Genomic DNA, 19469 nt, shown 5'->3' on the forward strand with positions numbered 1-19469 from the left:
ATTAATTATATAATTATATTAATTTTATTATTAAGTTTATTAATTAAATTTACGCGTTTTAAATCTTTTAAAGTGTTAAAAATGGCTATAATAACGATTATAACGCGTTAATTTAATGCGTTAATTATAATACCGGTCGTAATAATAACCGTAATAAACGTTAATTATAATAAATATTAAAACTTAATATATAAAACCGTATAAATATACAAAAAAAATTAAAAAATTTAAACAATAATATTATTAACTTAAAATTATTAAAAAAAAAAGATTTTATACGTAATTATAAAATATTAAATTATTATATTTAAATATATATTATTTTAAAACGTTAAAAATTTTTAAACGTTAAAACTTAATATATAAAAACGCAATATCGTATAAATATATAAAAAAAATAAAAAAATAAATTAAATATATTATTAATTTTAAATTATTAAAATTAAAATTATTTCATACGTTATTATAATATATTAAATTATTATAAATATAATATTTAATTTTTTCATTATTAACAAAACTATTAAAGACCTTTACAGCGTTATACAGCCTTAAACCAGATATTTTCGAATGTTTTACCCGTGACCCATAGGTATAAACATATAAACCACGCGTTGCGTGGCGCCTGTGGCGCCGGGGCGAGCAAAGCAGGCGGGCGAAGCCCGCCTCGAAAATATCGGGTCTGAGGTCACCTGAGATAAATCAAAACAGGTATTTATTAATGTAACGTCCCATTATGGAGAATCTCTTTATAATCGCGTTTGTGTCCGTTAAGGTATAGCTTTATCTGCTATCTTCCATTTATAAATATCTTAAGATAAAGAATATGGAGGAATTGTTTCATTTGTTAGTATAGAACTACCTATTTTACAATTAAAAATTAAATTGGAAGGGATTTTTATGTCTTACATAGGTACCTAATGTACCTAAGGTAGGCACTTGGGTAGTTACGCACGCTTATTACTTACTATAAGATGCAATAGATACCTACGCTTAATGTGAGTCTCTAAAAGCCAAGCACCTTTAACCCATCTTAATCATCTACGAAGTACCCCCCGCGATATTATAAGTCAAGGTCAAGTCGAAATTTCTAATAATTTATGTAATCGAGCATCGTGTTCAATTGATCCAATATTAGCCGGAAAGGAGGTTTGTGCTTCAATTACTCTTTTCGTACAGTCCGATTGCGCCATCGATCCGACCAAAGTCGGCAGCGTCTAAGGCGGGGGAATTGCATCGACACGGTATCACAATTTCAGTGCTCAAACGGACCAAACACAATAACTAACATACATACAAACAAAACACTTTACTTAGACTTTTACTTAGACTAGGTCATTAAGATCGCTCCAATCATGAGAAACGTCCTGATTGAAAATCCCTCAGGCACCCCCGTGGCTGAGATGGCTACGAATAGTGGTCTAGCGGGACACAAGATCCTGCTAATCGTGCCCTGGGACCCTCCTGAGGGATACGTCGACGGCTTGCGCAAGACCTATCCCGGCCTCAAGGTATTCCATATTCGTTGGGATACATGGAGCAGGCCAGACCTCCCGCCCAATATTACTCCTGAGGATTGGAAAACAGTCACTATCCTTCTCATTGGCCCTCAGTTCCCTACTAGAGAGCAGGCGCCTACGCTACAGCTGGTGCAGCTTCAGAGCGCCGGGGCAAATTATATATTGAACAATCCTCTGTTCACCGACACCGATATTGCTTTTTGCACGGCGAATGGCGTTCATCCGTAAGTTTTATTCGTCGATGTTATATATGATGTTAAATGTGTCCGGGCCCGTTAAAACTAACCTCAGATCGCTCATAACACTAGACCGCAAATCGCAGAATGGGTCATAAGCACGTACCTCGCTTTCCAGCATAATAGTGAGTATTCCAAACATGATTCTACTGAAAATCCTAACTCTGCCACTCATAGTCCCACGTTTCCTCGAGCATCAGAAGGAGCACAGGTGGGAGCATAGTTATGATGACTCAGACACTCAAGATGCCGTCAACCAACGAGTGTAAGTCTTGTTATTCTAAGAATTGACTCTCAAGTATCGATACTGACAGTGCTACGTAGCGGTATATTGGGATACGGAAGTATCGGAAGACAGGTAGCACGGATAGCCAAAGCTATTGGTATGGAAGTGTATGCGTACACGAACAGACCCAGGCCTACGCCCGAGTCTCGTCGCGACCACTCATACATCGTCCCCGGCCTCGGCGACCCAGACGGTTCTCTTCCATCAAAATGGTTCTCAGGGACGAAACCAGAAGAAATCAACGAGTTCCTCTCCGCGGACCTCGATCTCTTAGTGCTAGCCGTGCCTCTAACCCCCCAAACACAGGGGCTTATCGCAGCGCCACAGCTCAAGCTGCTCCAGAAGAAACGCACTTTCGTCAGCAACATCGGCCGAGGCCCCGTCGTCAACACGGACGACCTATTCGTCGCGCTCAACGAAGAATGGATCCGCGGCGCCGCCCTCGACGTCACGGACCCGGAGCCCCTGCCAAAGGGCCACCCGCTCTGGGACGCGAAAAACGTCATCATCACGCCCCACGTCAGCGGCAACTCGACGAGCTACAACCGTCGCCTGCTGGATATCCTGGAGATTAATCTGCGCAACTTGAGCGAGGGCAGGGAGTTTATGAACCGGGTGAGCAAGAAGAGGGGTTATTAGACTCGGTGCTTGACTAGGATTTATGATGGAGGATATACTTCTGGCCTTTCTGTTGGTGAAGGAAAAAAGGAAATTAGGGGAAATTGAAAAGTCAAGGTCATTAGTTGTATCAATTACATATTTTACATATTTATCTTTGTCCTGTATCGTTCCTTTTAGATATGCCAGGATCTATATATTTGGATATACACCCTATGTATCTACCTAGGTATTCACTACTTATAAACAACACTTTTTCGTATTAAGATATGCTCAAGCCTATTAGCCATAATGATCGATTGTCAACACCAAAACCCCCCTACTGCTATTCACGAGGTCCAATCATGATTGCGTAACTTTTTATTAAATTGATTCGCCAGTAAGAAGAACCATCCCATATGTCATTGACGGTCCGTAAATAGTATACATTGCAATTTACACCCCGAAATCAGGACTACTAGTCTCAAGCAGGCCCAAGAAGCTCATCAGCAATTGCCCTTCCCGCTGCCCTGCCTGAGAAAATACAGCCGCCGAGGAATGTGCCCTCGAGTGAGTTGTACCCGTGAACTCCACCACCGCCAAACCCAGCTGCCTCGCCCGCGGCATATAGACCGGGGAACTTTTCGCCATTTGCCTTCATAACATTGCTTTCTAGATTCGTCTCGAGCCCGCCGAGTGACTTGCGCGTTAGAAGGTTCATATGAACGGCGATTAGGGGACCATGCTTCGGATCTAGGATCTGGTGGGGTGCCGCTACACGGCGGGTATCAGGCCAGTAATTGCGGCCATTACGGATGGCCATCACCTGAGCATCCTTGCAGTAACTGTTTACAAACTGGTCGTCGCGCGTCTCGACAACTTCCCTGATAGCCTTGGGGTCAAGTATAGGCCCACCGACAGATTTAGCTATCTCGTTCATGCCGGTGACTAGGTCCTCGAGGTTGTCGCGCACGACAAAGTCTTTCCCAAACTTCTGAAAGTTCTGGACGGGCACCGTGCCCTTAGAGCTAAAGACTCGGTTTTTAAGAAGTTGCCAGATGCTCTTCTCTGTCAGGTCGGGGTTCTGTTCTGAGCCTGATAGCGCAAATTCGCGCGCGATGATGGATTGGTCGAGAATAAACCAGGTGTAGTCGTAGCCGGTGCTGCATATGTACTTGAGCGTTGCTAATGTGTCACATCCGGGGTATAGGAATGGCGGAAGCCTTTTTCCGGTTGCGTCCAGCCAGAGCGACGATGGTGCTGGCAGGACGCGGATTCCGTGATCTGGCCAGATGGGATTCCAGTTCTGTAGCCCCTCGGTGTAATGCTGTATTAATCAGTTAGTGCCTATCATATAAACCCAGGGATCTCGAGTGTGCTCCTGAAGCGATATATCCAATCAGGTTAATGAGGGTTTTGTCACTTCCTAGTAATAACAAAGGGGAGAAATGAATTACATATTACTTACCCACATCCTGTCGCGATTGATGAAGTTAGCGCCAGCCGACTCCGCGATTCCTAACATCCGGCCATCGACGTGCGCAGGAACGCCAATCACGAAGTTCTGCGGTATCTTCGGACCAAGACGATCCACGGGCCACGCTTTCTTTACCGCCTCCACGTTACCTCCAATACCTCCTGAGGAAACAATTACCGCCGCGCCATGGAGCTCAAAGTCACCCACCTCTTCTCTTGACGTTTTGACTCCTCGAGGCGACGGATCTTGCGCAAGAATACGTCCTCGGACTCCGGATGCTCTACCGTTTTCATCGATGAGTAGTTCGTCTACCCTGTGCCTGAACTTAAACTCCACGATACCTTTTTTCGCCGCCTCTTGGACGGGTTCGGCAAACACGCGCACAACTTCGGGTCCGGCGCCCCAGGTAATGTGGAACCGCGGGACCGAGTTTCCATGGCCATCTGCCGTACCATCGCCGCGCTCGGCCCAACTCACCGTAGAGAGGAAGCCAGCCCCACGGTCCTTGAGGTACTTCTCCATTCCATCCGTAGCAAAGTCGACAAACGCCTCGGCCCAGCGGCGCGGCCAGATATCCTCATCATCAGGGCGATCGAAGCGTGCCGACCCGAGCCAATCGCGCATGGCGAGCTTCCGGCTATCTTTGATGCCAAGCCGTCTTTGTTCCGTCGAGTCGACGCAGAAGATTCCGCCCAACGACCAGAATGCCTGGCCGCCGAGGTTCTGCTCTCCTTCTTGGTCCACAATTAACGTCCGCACGCCGCGCTGTGATAATTCGAAAGCAGCTACCAACCCCGCTAAACCACCGCCCACGATGATAACCGGAGCTTCCTGCTTGCCGGCGTCATCTATGCTCGCCATTATGTCTATCGCCTTTCCACTTTTTGGTTATGTTTAAAGAAGTAAGGACCAAGATAGCTATGGATTCATTTTTTGGGCAAGGCGAATTAAGTAGAACGAACGTTTGTAAATTACGTCTAGCCTTTTTGCATACGTGTGCTAATGTTAAAGAGTGGCTGAATCAATGGAATATGAATAAGGGAATGTGAACCCTGTTAGTTAAGCCGTAAATCGCACAGCGGGGTTCGTCCTGCTGCTGCGGTACCTACCATCGCGTGGTTCCCCTCCCACCTGCTGCCGAGGCTTCACTGCAATTGCTTCTCCCATCGCATGACTATCGTTATTTCCCATGGTATTCCCTTATATGTACAACTTACACATCGTACGCTATAGTCGTCTGATGGTAGTATGTAAATCCGCTTTAGGTAAAGCGTTCCGTAAACATAGTGAATGTTAGTTACTTTTCTATTCAATTCATTTTCAATTCATTATTCTAGCGCTTCAAGTACTGGGTGATACACGTCAATAGCTATAAGGGAAGAATCGCACAGGCATATTTCATATATAATAATATTTAATATCAATTTTGCTGAAAGATATGGTATATGAGCTGTATCTTGTATATTCTACCTACTTATTAGTCTATTAACTCCTACTTATAAGGTATGCATTCCACGTTAAGACACCATCTACTATACTTAAAAGTCACTGAAAACGTCAGCATCTCGCAGAAAGTTAGTACCGCTGATAAGCAGGCGCCTAGGAATCACTGTAATACAATCTGTTCAAGGAGGCCAATTGTCAAAAAACTTCAATCCAAAAATACCAACCAATATTATAGCACATAACTAGGGCGTGCCGCTGTGGAAGCTCCATACAACCCGGCCCGGATCACCGGATCCGTTCCGAACGACAGCGGATCCGGCAATTTAATTTTCTCGGGCAGGACTGAGACTGACATTATAACTTTCCGCAAACTAAGGCTTAAGCATACTGCGTGATATGTGGTCCTGCTCAATTGGCTCCTTTAATGAATGCAGATGTTGTCGAGAATGAATCCACTTGCAGTGTATCCGATTGTTATACCTCCACAACCGACTTCGCCATACATAAAGGTTCGAATGATATTCGTCAGATAGTTCCTACGATGATGAAAATATGCAACTAGAACAGCGTGCTACCGGCTCCGAAGCAACTCGAGTTATTCCTAAGATTGCAATACTATATCCAGTGAGCAAAAACTTTGACGGATCCTCTCGAACTTCTATTCCGTCTCATTTTACAAAATGCTAGGAACGTCCCTGTTTACGCATTAATGATAATTGGCGGTTTCTACGAAAGAGTGAATAAATCTGAGAAAGCCTTACAAGTTTATCGCAGTGCAATAACGAAATTTGGAAACCGTGAAGTTCCAATGAAGTACACGATATGGAGTGAAATTGGTTCCATTAATCACGATCTCGGTCGATATCAGGAGGCAGAGGAGACGTATCAACGGATAGTAGAAGGGCTCGGAAGGATACTTGGCCAAAGCCACCCCAAAACGATAATCAACAAATATTTTTTAGGACGCACTTTTCAAGACCAAGGAAAGTATGCAGAAGCGGAAGAAATTTTTCAAAAGGTAATAAAAGAAGAGCAAATGATATATGGCCTAGAGCATGCGCATACTCTAATATCTTTATATCATTCAGCATTAGTTTTCTACGAAACTGGGAGGTATTTAGAAGCAGAAGAAATATATCGACGGGTATTAAAGGGAAAAGAAAAGGTATTTGGTTCAGAACACACGTATACTCTTCAGACTGTACATGAATTGGGAAACGCCTTCGAGTATCAAGACAAGCATGTACAAGCAAAGGAAACGTATCAACGGGCAACAAAAGGACGGGAACAAACACTTGGACCAAGCCATGAAGACACTTTGGAAAGCATGAAATGTTTAGAAGATGTTCTTGGATGTTTGGAAGACTACGAACGAGAAGGAGAGCAGATACGAGCACTATTCGATTAGGATGACCTAATCTAAAAAATTGCTCTCTAGGTCTAGGTATTGGTCGGTGGAATGCATCATATTCGGCCGTAATTGTAATATACATCAACAATACAAAAAGGTCTTCCGTCATATATGAGACGCTACATCACTAATATCCATCATATATAGGAATATATGTAAAGAAAGATTCAAAAAGCATGGTCATTAACAAGGGGATCCAGATTCCAAGATACTGTGGACCTCCTGAGCGTAAGTGCAGCCATTGTTCACATTGGAGTCCGAGAAGCCAGCACTCCACATCATCACGCCACCAAACCTGGAGTTACTCTTATAGTCGTTAACAATGTCTGCGAGCTGTTCAGGTGTTGCGTAGTATGTCTCTCCAGTTGGTGCGCCGTTAGCAGCTAGCGGAGCGGCCGGGACGCCGATGAAGATCTTGGCATCGGCCGAAGGGGTGTCGGCTGTCCACTCTACCCATTGGTCGTAGTTAAATGGTGCATTGCCGTTGACGGGAAGAGCACATGGATAAGTGTAGTTGTTGTTGTTGTAGAACTGTGGCCATAGGTAATCGAACGTAGAGTTGCCGATGATCACACCCATGTTCGGCTCAGGGATGGGGCATTGAGGTGCACCGGTGATGTAGTATGTGTGAGAGGAGTCAGACTCGAAGTTAGAGCGAAGTTGAGATATCATATGCTGGTAGTATTCGCTTCCTCTGTTGACTTCTAAGTCAAAGTCGAAACCGTCAATGACAACGTCGCCAAAAGGTCGTTGTACGCTTGAGTTTCCAGAGTTTCCGTATGCCTGCCAAAGGTAATCCCCAATAGACTCTGCCTGGTCTTGCGAAGACAGAGAGTAAGAGGCAGTAGCACCTCCCAATGATAGGATAACCTTTATCCCGACCCCTTGGCATGTTTTGATGGCTGCGGACAAGGCATCGCAGTTTTGTCCTTCACCCGAGTTACTAATGAAGCACGACTGGCCGACCGTGCCAGAAGGGATGTCACTCCCGCTGCCCCATGAATACAAGAAAGCTAGGACAATTATGTTAATGCCGGCGTCGGCGGTACAATAAGTCGAGAGGTCGTTGTTCTCGATCGTACCACCGCCATTCTGGCCCCAATAGACAACGCTCTGGGAGCCTGAGGCCTGTCGGGACTTAAGAGAATGAGGAAGAGCCGTTGCTGCGCCGAGCATAAGGCTAAGATAGTTATATACAGTGGCGGAACGCATATTGATAAGTCAAAGATAAAAGATATGTACAGAAAACAAGTATATACAAGAAATGGATAACCTGTTCAAGGTAGTGGGCAGCGTGTTCCAAAGGAGTGTTTAGAATGAAGGATAAAGGAGAGACTTGGTGGTATCATCATGGCATATTGAAGCCTTCTCGAGAGCAGAGTAGATATATATGCCATTGTGTCAGTAGGTTGACATTGAGCCAGCGTCTTCGCTATGTCAGGAGACGTTACATGTATCACGCGAAAAGACAGTCACAATACCTATAGCCTTGAATGGTAGTAGACCAAATCCCCTTGCAGTTTACTAGTAACATGCTGCTCTCACCGTCGCTCATTAACATACTTGGAAAGTGCTCGGGAATACTGCCCTTATAATCAAAACCTAGAGACAAGATAATTGGCCAACAAATAATCCCAAGGGAGATTCGGTAAGTGTCACGTACTATAAAAAACTACATGGGGTAGCAGTCTTCTGTTAACGATGGGATAGGGGATACATGAAGCCTACCTATGACCAAAATTCTAGACAAGGCATAAGTTGCAGTAGCAGTTAATTCCGGACTTAGTAAAGAGCCGCGCAAGTCATAGTGCACATGTAAAAGAGGAAGTCGGCGTGATAACGGGCAAGGAGGCTTGCCTCTCCTACATCTGACCTCAGGGGTCCGGAGATGTGGAGTCGTGCATCGGCCGATGATCCCGGTCTTGGCAAGTTTGCCCGATCAAGGAGGACGTAACACAACGGGGTCTCATATCTCTATCACTACGTTACAGCAAAACAGTTCTAACGAGCAAAATACTTGGTGTTGGAATAGTCAAGCGAGCAGCAGATGAATGGTTTTGCATAGGGGGGAGATTAGAATGTTAAATCAAGCTCACGACAAATGACCTGCAACGTTAACAGTTGACCCGCTTTATCAGGAACGCCAGGGTAGCAATGGGTATAGAAGCAGCTATATCTATGTTGATCATGTAATGAGCTACCTTTTTGGGTAATTCGCGGTAGCGTGATAAGAGAGAGGCATGATTGTCCGAGCTATACCGACGGCTATTCTAACTCATAGGCATCTCAGCACCAATCAGGAAGGCTTTAAAGCGATTCCCTTCGCTGACGTACAGGTTCAATGCATGTACTGCAAGGCACGTGGAGGAGTGCTCTTAAGGGTGCCCCTGACATATTAAAAGGCTACGTACTCAGATTTCAGGATATCCAACCTCGGTGCTTCTACCTATATCACGTAGGTATCATTGGTAGGTAAACTTGTCATAGCTCGGAAGACTACATTATATGGAATTAGGAACCCCTGGAGAGTAAGAGCTGACATACCCCACCTCCATCTCCTCTTTCATCCTATTGAAGAGGACTTTAGGACATTACAGAAATCTTTCAAGAGACATCATAACTACCTAGGTAGATACAGATAAGTATAGAAGGCGTCTAAAGGCCTAGTAGAAGTCGACCTCTGAATTTAGGACAATTTTAATCAAAGAATTAATAAGGCATGGCATTGTGAAACATTAAGGGGGAAGTGTACCGCTTATATGTATGAGTCTGAAAGGCTTCGCTTGATTCAATCGATAACTAAATAGAGAATCGAAGACACCTTCTCACCCTAAGTCTTTAAAGGTTATACATGATGTACAGAAGTCGTTTATACTAATGACATATATGCTCAACATATATCGAAAACAGATGTTTCATTAATCAAACCCGGCCGCGGATTGCTTATACATAAAAAACCGCATCATTAACGACTGCTCGTCGCAATGACACAACAACACAACCGCAATGCTCAATATTCTCACGATTTCATACACAAAACCCCCGAATAAAAATCAACGCCAGAATAGACAATCCACCCCTTTCCCAAGCGTCCTAGTCCTTAGTCCTTAGTACTCTCCAGCACCGCCTTCACCATCGCATTCCCGACCTCAATAGCGCCAGGGAACCTCGGCTCGAAGAACTTCTGCGTAACGACAAACCGCTCCTTCCACGTCTCGAAGTGACCAAGACTAACACACTCCGCCCAGCCGCGCGCCGCGAACGTGAACTCGAGGTCGTCGCTGCGGAACGTGTTGTCCTCGACCGCGATCCGCAGCGCCTCGTCTAGTCGCCCCGCGTCCCGGAACAGGTGCTCCGTGACTCCGAGCCACAGCCGGAATAGCGGCGTGCTGCAGATCATGTGGTCGTACGGCACGATGCCCAGCGCGCTCCAGCAGTCCACCATCGCCAGCAGGCTGAGGTGGTTATTAGGAAGCGGCTGTTGGCGCTCTGCTCGCGCACCTCCTAGGATGAACTGGTCCAGGACCTCGTCCTTTAGCAGTGGCTTATCAGCCCACTTTGGCTTGTGCTCTTCGCCGAACACCTTCTCCTTAGCGGCTAGGACGCGCGCCCTCAGCTCGTCGAGGTGTCCGCCCAGCATGAGTTTGTACAGTTCTGTCACGCTCTTCGCGTACTGGTCGATCTGCTTACGGGCTTCTGGGTTTAGAATCGCGAGACCGGCGTACACGTGCCATTTCTGGCTATAGATGCGTAGGGTTAAGTTGATCTTGACGTTCTCGATGCCGCCGACGTAGCGCGCGCCCTCCCAAGGGAACTGCCGCGTTGAATGCCACGCCTTGCCCATGCTCAAGAACGCTGCGTGCGTTACAGCTTGTGTGTCCGCTGTGATGCGGTCATGCTCGTGTGCTGATAGGTATACGTGCGTTGAATGCAAGCATTGGAGGACGGTCTCGACTTTCTTAAAGGAGTCATCGGAAGCCCGGTGTCTGATAATAACCTGATTTATGGTAAGTGGTGTTAAGTAGATAGATGTAGCAGGGGTAGTACTAATGGCTGGCCTGTCGTGTCGACTTTAGGGCCGTGGAGAGAATGGCAAGAAACTATGTCCACGTCCGCCGGGAGGTGGTCTTCGAATGCCTTAATCTCAGGGTCTTTACACGATGTTTGCCCACCTACGATGGCACCAAGCTTTGTTGCTGTGTATACTTCGTAAGTTATGTTTCGAATAGTTCAGATACATGAAGACACCATACATGGGCCATACTCGGCAACGACACGGTCAATCGCCGCGGCCTCTACGCTGTAAATAATATAGTCACACGCGCGAGATACAAGATGGCCATTTCGGAGAATTTGTATATTGCTCTGGAAACCTCTCAGCATGGATTCCTTCTGAGAATGGATGACTATATATATGTACCCGACTTGTAAACTCTTCACGTAAACTCTCATATTGATCCTCCTTATCGCAAGCCATTACTCTATCAACATCGATAGTTAGTTAGTACTTCTGGGATTACATTCCGCACTGGCACTCAGTAAAACCTATACGTCGCATATTAGCTTATGACATAGTAAAATGCGTCAAATAAAATGCGATATTGTAAAAGCGCTTCAGACAAAAAAATATAAGGTAGCTGAGATTTTTCATCATGGAAAGCCAACGACTGCCAGGAATCAGAATGACCGCCTGGAAGCCGAGGGCAATGCTCGAGCCAAATGCACTCAAGTCATCATTTGCGAGGAAACTTGTATAGATATAAAAAAGCGACTTACCAAAATAAATTCACGAAGGCTTAAGCGCGACAGCAAATTGCAGTCGTACTAGCGGTTTCTTACCTCCAACCAGCATCGCTAAGCCTCCGCGCGTACATCTTTCCCATGTCGCCCATGCCAATGATGCCGACGATGAACTTCTCCATGCCGGGTGGCACGCCAGAGCTGTTATCGGTCGCCATGATATCGTCCCAATCTCTCCTACCAGAATTGACCTGAATGAAGGATTTAAGAGCAGAGTGATTACATGCTGGACACCTAGCACAAACAACTCGAACTCTCGATCTGGTAGGTCAGAGCGGGCAATGAAACGTTGGGTTTAGAAACTGGCGATGGAAAATATGAAGGAGGGTAAAAAAAAAAAGTTTTTAGCGACGCTTTAATAGAAGCAGAAAATTTAGGTGGAGCTTGAGCTTGGACCCGTGCACCCAATTATATGGGCCCGGACTATTCTCGGAACCATATATTAGGTAGTCCGAGCCTCCGAGGTGAGTGTGGCTTGTGCGGTACTTAGGTACTTGGAAAGTATATCAATCACCTGGCAATTTGCTCTCTTCAGCCACGCCGCATTCATCAAATCAGATAAGCTTGGAAGAGTCAAAGCTGTCCCAAGCTACAGAGAATGACTTGATATTTCAAGAAGCGGGCATATAGGAGAGAGGCTTTATGCCACATATAAGCTATCATGGAAGGTCTCTTCGCGCTCGGCTCCAACGGATCCGGTCAGCTCGGCATAGGTCACCAAGAGGACGTATCAGTCCCGAAGCAAGTCGAGTTCGCGGGCTCAGCCCCTGAGGACCCCGTTGTAACGATTGCAGCAGGGGGAAACCACACGATTATAGTTACGGAACTAGGGAAGGCTTTCTGGGCTGGCGATCCTTCGAGCGGCGCCTGCGGGATCGTGGAAAATGCCACGAATGCGAAAGCATCCAAGTTTCATGAACTGGTCCTCTCAACTCCTGAAAGTCACGGCACCGTCGTTCACGTTGCCTGTACATGGGACTCGTCTGTCTTGGTGCTTAGAGGTGACAGTGGCAAAGCTACAAGCGTGTACGTATGCGGGGTCCCTGACGTAGGGGCTGCCAACATAAGTTCGGGATCCGCTCTAAGTCCAACCCTGCTCAAGGACTTCCCTCCCGCCGGGACAGAGATTCAAAACCTGGCTGCCGGCTTCAGACATGTGGTTGCTGTATTGGACAACGGAGATGTCTACGGTTGGGGCAACGGGCGAAAAGGCCAGTTGGGGGAGTTATGTAACGAAGCTGATTCAAAAGGCGTAGTATACCATCCGCGGAAACTTAGCGGGATTTCTTTCAAGGTGGCTAAGGCCGTCTGTTGTCAATACACGACTTGTCTTATCAGTGAGCCCGGGGATGGCCGAATACTTGTCCTGGGAGCAGATAAATGGGAATTGAAAAGCGTCGCCCCCGTTGAGATACCCAATTGGAGTACGATTCGTGCAAGCTGGGGAGGTATTTACGTTTTACGGCGAAATGGCACTATAACTGCGTGGGGTCGAAATGATCACGGACAACTGCCACCTCCGGGACTTCCAAAATTAGAGAGCATCGTTGCTGGCAGCGAGCATATTCTAGCTGTGACTGAGGGCGGTGACGTATTATCATGGGGTTGGGGAGAGCATGGAAATTGTGGACCGCAAACCGAGAAATTCGGGGATGTTAAGGGACGATGGAACGTGCTTGCGTCGTTGAAGCATTTACCGGAGGGATCTCAAATTACGACGATCGGAGCCGGGTGTGCTACAAGTTGGATCAATATCACAACAGATGGAATGTTTCTCTAGGCTACTAACTTCCGTGGTTAGACTTCTGGTACAACTCCGTACCTATATAGCCAGAGCTCAAACATCACGTATCTAGCCACGACGAATATGAATAGGGGTGCTCTCATATAGCTCCTTAATCGTCAAAGAGGCCGAACCTCCGAACTTGCGAGAGGCGTTGAGTTGGTTCAAAGTGCGAGGGGGTATCTTCAGTGGCATCATTTAACCTCGATTCCTGAGTATTCCGGTTTGTCATCATGGACCTCGCATTCGTCGCTGGTGCATGCTATGGTCATATTAGCCACGTTAACGTAAACGCCTTGGGCAAAAGGAATACTTACGAAGTCACCCCTAACATCCCATTCTAATCGGGCATTCTCTTCCTCATCTTCGTCTCCACCCACATTCATAGGATCCCATTGATGCTCGTCGTCCTGGGGGACGAAGAGTGACTCAGACTCAAATGTCGCCGGAGGTGGCCGCTGGGATGGACGAACAATCGATGGTCTGAGAGAAGGTACGGGTTCGGGCCGTGGTGCTTGTGGCTGAGGAGGCATCCTTGGAACTGGCGTCGGCGCATGCGATGCAGCCCTACTAGTAGCAGCTTCAAGTTGCGGCGGTTTTGGTCCTTTGGCGCCACCGCGAGTTTTCTTGGTCTTCTGGCCGGGTGCTCCCCTTTCGCCAACCGTCATCAGAAGGAATTCACATTTGATCCCATCGCCCTCATATTTCAGCTGCAGCGGTTTGGTCGGCACTGAGTAGTATGCCGAGATCTGACTGCCGAGGAAATTTGCGTGCTGGATAATCGCCCTGAAATCTTTTACGCTGATTACGATATGCAGCTTATCCTCCTGAACATCGAAGTCTTCAAACTCATCCCGTTCGACGGCAATGGATGTGTGAAGAGGCTTCTTCAAAACTTCTTCCCCATTCTTGATCTTTTCGGTGAAGCAAGTAAAGTTGACAGTCTCATCGTCCTCGGAATGGAAATCGAGGTATTCTATGCCGGGACCAAAATAGTCCATAATGTGACGTAGGGTCCGAGACGGAATAGACCAACGATTTGACACTTGGTTCCTATCAAACTTGCCGTGGATTGGCATAGTAGGGTCAAAAGGTAGTCGGTATTTGGTGGTTATGCCTACGCTTTTATTAGCTAACTACTTGGACACGGGCAACGTTATTACTCACCATTACGGAACACGATCTTAGCAATGAATCTGCTTTTCTTGCCAGGTTCGTCTACTATTGCCACATCGCAATGTTCAACGGTGGTATCTTTTTCCCTGTCATGCAAAGGGTCGCCACTTCTAGCTCTGAAAATCGACAGCAAGGCCTAGGAAGATTCGTGTGAGGGAAAAGAAGTTAACAACTCTTGAGTAGGTAACATACTCGATTATGAAGCTTGCAAAAGAACTTCTCTCGATTTTGGGGTACACCTTCAAAATGATATTTTGAGAAGAATCGATGAGCTACGAAGGAGAAGCATAAATACGCCGTCTTAGAAGGATTTAGGGTGGTAAAGACAAGCTATGCGCCCGATTTTAGCAAAGTACTAGTTAGACTAGGATAAATAACAATGAAGCTTACTTTGTCCTTTCCTGCTTCAAGAGAAACTTCTTCACTGAATTTACTGAGACAAGTCAACGCATCTCTTAGACTACTGACCCCTTCCTCACTTAAAGTGAAATTTAATACAGCCATGGTCGTCCGAAGGATAGTCACTATGCTGTTGTGTATAAATTGGGTACTTTCGAAAGGGGATTGTTGATCAAAAAAATCGTTGATGTAAGTTATGATGACGTATGCCTCATTTTTGGGTCTCGGGCTTTTTGGATATGCCTTGATAAAAACGAGGCATTGGTGGTTATTGATGTTCTTGACGAAGCACTAGAACTAATAAGTCAGCAGCTTCCACTTTCTAGGCTCTCCCCGGTCTCGGTTTCGCTCCCAATTTAAGGAAGTTGGACTTGGTCGCGTTAAGCTTATCGAGACGCGTCGCGGGGTACCTACCTGTTTTAAGTACATAAGTTAAGCTGTTTCGATCTGCACAGTGTCGCTAGCAATTACCCCAAGCTTGTATCTCATATCTCTACAAACTTCTTACACTAATTCATAGTGTAGCAATAAGTACTAGACAGTGAAAATTGCTAGAGTTACACATTGTGGGTAGCAGTCCCAAAGCTTGTACATAAAATACAACCTACAGCTGCTTTACGTTCCATGCATTACATACTAACAAAACTACATTTTGTCCATCTCCTCTATTTTTTAGGCCATATCATATTTCCAATGCAATAGGCACCTAATCATACCAATTCAAATTATTCAAGCATGGAGTCCTCGGCTCTCCCTCAAGAGATTTTCCTATTATTATGCGAAGAGCTTGCTGCGCGTCGCGACTTTGGAACCCTCTTCAACTGCTCGCTTGTTAGCCGACGAATTGCCAGCATTGCATTAGAGCAGATATATAGGTGAGTCTTGCACTTTTTGGAAGTTTTAATTAGGAACTAACAGTTTCTTCGTGCGAAGTATTCAAGAATATTCCCCCGTAAACACCGGTGATGCCATCTACAAGCTAGAATGGTTACAATTGTGGAAGTCTATTATCCTCTCGAGTATTAAGAAAACCGCATTCCCATATTGCGTTTACGTCCGCGCTCTATCGCTTGGTAACCTCGAAGAATGCCTCCAAGACATCAGCCGAGACAACTATGCCCGGGATATATTCTTCGATGGCGCAATGAAGCAGTTTCTTGTGCTAAAAACATCTGAGAATACTCACGAAGTCCAATTGCCACCCATGGATACCCTAGCTACGATAGTCAAATGCGCGGATTCCATTACCCAATACATCAAGAGACTGGCAGACGATACGGGAACCGCTGTGTCTTTGGCGCATCTGGAGGGCACATATATTCCACATCATATATTACCGACCTGGATAGCACGGCTTGGAACCCTAACATCCTTGCGTATACGAGACGGATCAGTACTTAGCATTGAAGCAGCTAGTGCTATTTCCGAATGTTGTCCACTGTTTGTCGATTTAACATGTTATTATTGGTATGTTGAATTTTATCGGTCAATTTCATTTCTAGTGTCCGTAGATGCTAACCTGTCTATAGTATGTCTTCAACCCCTGTCCTTATTATTTTCTTTGATCGAGTACCATGCTAGAAGTCATGTCTGCTAGTTAACGTTTATGATGCTAACAAATAATAGACCAAAGCTCTACTGCAGACGAAGATTTGGCCGCATTTTTCCAAACGCTACGTCCTAACAGTCTGCGTAGTTTTGAAGTAATAAGCCAGAATTCAATTGGGAAAAACGCCTTGACGGCACTCAATTACCATGCAGCATCTCTCCGAAGGCTCGTACTTCGAAATCTTACACCGCAGGCTATGAAGGCCCTTAACTCGTTCCCCGATTGTACATTCCTAGAGACACTTTTGATCGAGAACGACCGGTACAACTTGGTGGACCCGGCGGATTACCCCGAGGAAACACTCAAAGAGGTCTCCTCATGGATCTGCAAATGCAAATCTCTTCAAGATCTCAGTTTCTCGCATTTTGTTGGTTCCGATCCGGTGGTCAATGATATTTTAAATTCGCCCAACATCCGCCTCACGTCTTTGTCCTTAATATCTATTCACTCGGACGCCGAGGCAGAGTATGCCTCTACCTGGACTGCGCTTGGCCTTCAAGATCATCTTGAGTCTCTGACTCTTGGTCTACATGAGCTCGGCTACGGTCACATAGCCGAAGCAAAGCCACCGCTAGTAGACTCAATTTGCCGGCTTAAAAATATGGCGTCACTAAATTTAATGCAAGTATATCTCGCTCAGGACACAGTAGAACGCATCGCGGCGTCGTTACCAAATCTATCCGAATTTAGCTTCGGCGGCAGCCTCTTACATAACTCCGTATTAATTCCTCTAAGCGCCATTCCAAAGCTCAAATTACTCTGTATCAGTTCCCTATCTTCTTTCAGCTTCCAAGGTCTATATAAGTTTGTCTCTAGGCTTATATCTCGAGGCCGAACTGGAATCAAGATAGATATCTTAAATCAATTAGGCGAGTGTAAACTTACTACGTCTGAATCTGATCTGCTACAAATGCATTTCATGAAACATCTCGAGGGTAGGCTTGAGATTGCCTATTTTATGGATCCAGACGAGCTCCACGAGACAGACTTTTCCGATGTTTCCGACTAGTTATATCCACAATGCGATGTGTGGAGGTGGTCTATAAGCCTCATGTCACAATCATATCTTTGAAGCGGAGGTTCTTGAGCAGTTGTAATGTATAATTCCATTCAAGAGAAGGGTTTTCGTTCATAAGCATTGAGAAATTTCGATCTCTACACATTATACACGAAATATATCGTTCGACTAATTACTCAATAATGAGAAAAGCAGGGCCTACTAGTCCATCTGGACGCTATACTCGTCCTTGACGCTGTTTCAAATCCTTAGTTAAAGACATCTCCATCCTTCCACCAGTCTCCAATGATCCGCACTTCATCTTTTTCATCTCTCCAACCTACCCCTATTCGAGGTACTCCGTACTGCGCTCCCAGCATCCCTAATGTTCCCGTTGTCCCTATCATGTTCGTTCCTGTCTCCATGCTTGGCAAGATAGGATCCATGTCTGTCACTGCTCTACTTGTGGTCATATGAGCGATTCCCGATCCCATAGACACCGTGCCAGACTTATCCATGGCCCCAACAGCCGGATAGGCACCAAAAGCATGAGAACCTAGGACATAGTTCGCGCCATCATACTGGTTCATAGGACAGTCGTCGTTGACGTGGTAGCTAGGAGACTTGTACTCGGGATACGTGCTCTGGAACTTATTTCCTTGCCAGCCGACCTGCGTTGCCACGACCACGCTGTCGGTTGCGGGGGAAACTTGGCCACCGAAGAAGGTGATCCTGTCGCCCGTACGCTGCGTCGGGGCAAATGTGTTCTGGCACTCCCAGCCGCACCACTTGTCGGAAGGCACGGGGACCGTGTTGTGGTCGCCAGGCAGGCATGCGTTCGGCCAGTCGAAAGGGAGGGTCTGTTGGCCCTCGGGCGTCCAGGCCTCGGGCTGGTGGATGCGGGATAGTTGCGTAAGCACGAAGGTGCAGTTGGGCCCGGCTAGGAGCTCGGTGTGTGCGCAGCGGTAGGTGACGCACATGTACTGGCACATTGTTGCTGTTGGTGGTTTCTTTGGTTTGTGTGGACGGTGCGTATTAATAGTTGTGGTAGATTAGGAGGGGTTTCGAGAAGAGCTGAGAAGCTTGCTTGGTATGTTATATCGACGACGGAAAAGGGATTCTTCTGCGTGGTCAGGGTTAGGAACTGTTGGATTTTATTATAAGGGTCTGGCGGGTTCTGGTCAAGAACGGGTGCCACGGGGTTGCTGCCTTGCTGGGGTTGAGGTGTTCGTAACGGTGCTGTAACGTACTTGTATGTATGATGTGTGGTTCTAGTTAGGACGAATATGTTGAGTAAGTAGTTGGAATCAAGGAGCATGTCTTGATGACACATGGGCAAGTATGATGGTATTTACTACTGAAGGTATGAGCTTTCGTACCACGACTAATGAACTAGAATATACATGAACAGACACGGCGGTGGGGGAACCGTGTTTTTTCGTTCATCTAGTCGGGCTGTTGCGTGGAATTTGTACTGGTTGGTTGCTCGGAGGGTTGAAAGACGCGTATTTCAGGATGAAGCCCTTGAATCCATCTGCAAGAGACAATCGGGGTATCCGTGCTTGCTATTAGCAGATTTGTAGGTACTTGTATTGAACCAAACAGAGGGACATTATGAAGACTGCATTGACAACAGCAGAGGCAACTTCCGATTCAAACAGGCAAACGCCTCGTGTTCTCCCATCTACTCAACGATACCCGACATCTCTCCTCAAGACCTCAGACTGCTTCA

The 19469-nt window shown here is 46.2% G+C and overlaps 8 protein-coding genes across 8 annotated transcripts; 3 read left to right on the top strand and 5 right to left on the bottom strand.

Annotated features, from left to right (window-relative positions):
* Positions 1–769: 769 nt before the first annotated feature.
* Positions 770–2922, top strand: F4817DRAFT_352627 (uncharacterized protein). The gene is made up of 6 exons (XM_049305253.1): positions 770–998; positions 1050–1149; positions 1300–1744; positions 1829–1881; positions 1934–2021; positions 2081–2922. The coding sequence occupies exons 3-6, from the start codon at positions 1356–1358 to the stop codon at positions 2679–2681; spliced, it is 1131 nt and encodes a 376-aa protein (XP_049154262.1). The 5' UTR covers positions 770–998; positions 1050–1149; positions 1300–1355; the 3' UTR covers positions 2682–2922.
* On the bottom strand, positions 2875–5166 carry F4817DRAFT_352632 (FAD binding domain-containing protein). Its single transcript, XM_049305254.1, has 2 exons — positions 4108–5166; positions 2875–3966 (listed from the first exon to the last, which is right to left on the bottom strand). The coding sequence occupies exons 1-2, from the start codon at positions 4975–4977 to the stop codon at positions 3124–3126; spliced, it is 1713 nt and encodes a 570-aa protein (XP_049154263.1). The 5' UTR covers positions 4978–5166; the 3' UTR covers positions 2875–3123.
* Positions 5167–7156: 1990 nt separating this feature from the next.
* Positions 7157–8149, bottom strand: F4817DRAFT_362196 (glycoside hydrolase family 18 protein; the record flags this gene model as incomplete). The annotated part of the gene is made up of 1 exon (XM_049306499.1): positions 7157–8149. One exon carries the CDS (start codon positions 8147–8149, stop codon positions 7157–7159), a length of 993 nt encoding a protein of 330 aa, XP_049154264.1.
* Positions 8150–10073: 1924 nt separating this feature from the next.
* On the bottom strand, positions 10074–11895 carry F4817DRAFT_362197 (prephenate dehydrogenase; the record flags this gene model as incomplete). Its single annotated transcript, XM_049306500.1, has 5 exons — positions 10074–10970; positions 11021–11169; positions 11227–11338; positions 11394–11454; positions 11813–11895. 5 exons carry the CDS (start codon positions 11893–11895, stop codon positions 10074–10076), a joined length of 1302 nt encoding a protein of 433 aa, XP_049154265.1.
* Positions 11896–12118: 223 nt separating this feature from the next.
* F4817DRAFT_293347 (RCC1/BLIP-II) lies at positions 12119–13652 on the top strand. Its single transcript, XM_049299711.1, has one exon. The coding sequence runs from the start codon at positions 12435–12437 to the stop codon at positions 13551–13553; it is 1119 nt and encodes a 372-aa protein (XP_049154266.1). The 5' UTR covers positions 12119–12434; the 3' UTR covers positions 13554–13652.
* A 16-nt stretch (positions 13653–13668) lies between these two features.
* F4817DRAFT_362199 (Rad9-domain-containing protein) lies at positions 13669–15236 on the bottom strand (the record flags this gene model as incomplete). Its single annotated transcript, XM_049306501.1, has 5 exons — positions 13669–13818; positions 13850–14673; positions 14724–14868; positions 14925–15062; positions 15123–15236. The coding sequence occupies 5 exons, from the start codon at positions 15234–15236 to the stop codon at positions 13669–13671; spliced, it is 1371 nt and encodes a 456-aa protein (XP_049154267.1).
* A 630-nt stretch (positions 15237–15866) lies between these two features.
* Positions 15867–17878, top strand: F4817DRAFT_369228 (uncharacterized protein; the record flags this gene model as incomplete). The annotated part of the gene is made up of 3 exons (XM_049307333.1): positions 15867–16006; positions 16065–16598; positions 16765–17878. 3 exons carry the CDS (start codon positions 15867–15869, stop codon positions 17747–17749), a joined length of 1659 nt encoding a protein of 552 aa, XP_049154268.1. The 3' UTR covers positions 17750–17878.
* Positions 17879–18935, bottom strand: F4817DRAFT_293366 (uncharacterized protein). The gene has a single exon (XM_049299712.1). The coding sequence runs from the start codon at positions 18727–18729 to the stop codon at positions 18007–18009; it is 723 nt and encodes a 240-aa protein (XP_049154269.1). The 5' UTR covers positions 18730–18935; the 3' UTR covers positions 17879–18006.
* Positions 18936–19469: the final 534 nt, after the last annotated feature.

This window comes from Daldinia loculata (assembly GCF_022478755.1).
Source record: "Daldinia loculata strain CBS 113971 unplaced genomic scaffold F4817scaffold_86, whole genome shotgun sequence".
In the NCBI taxonomy this organism is placed as follows: Eukaryota; Fungi; Ascomycota; class Sordariomycetes; order Xylariales; family Hypoxylaceae; genus Daldinia; species Daldinia loculata.

Bases quoted from the DNA above. Each gene is read 5' to 3' on its own strand.
- F4817DRAFT_352627 (XM_049305253.1), top strand. From the start codon at position 1,356: ATGAGAAACGTCCTGATTGAAAATCCCTCAGGCACCCCCGTGGCTGAG. The intron at 1,882-1,933 runs GTGAGTATTCCA...TGCCACTCATAG, and splicing joins CCTCGCTTTCCAGCATAATA to TCCCACGTTTCCTCGAGCAT. The intron at 2,022-2,080 runs GTAAGTCTTGTT...AGTGCTACGTAG, and splicing joins GATGCCGTCAACCAACGAGT to CGGTATATTGGGATACGGAA.
- F4817DRAFT_352632 (XM_049305254.1), bottom strand. From the start codon at position 4,977: ATGGCGAGCATAGATGACGCCGGCAAGCAGGAAGCTCCGGTTATCATC. The intron at 3,967-4,107 runs GTAAGTAATATG...TGATTAATACAG, and splicing joins TCAATCGCGACAGGATGTGG to CATTACACCGAGGGGCTACA.
- F4817DRAFT_293347 (XM_049299711.1), top strand. From the start codon at position 12,435: ATGGAAGGTCTCTTCGCGCTCGGCTCCAACGGATCCGGTCAGCTCGGC.
- F4817DRAFT_293366 (XM_049299712.1), bottom strand. From the start codon at position 18,729: ATGTGCCAGTACATGTGCGTCACCTACCGCTGCGCACACACCGAGCTC.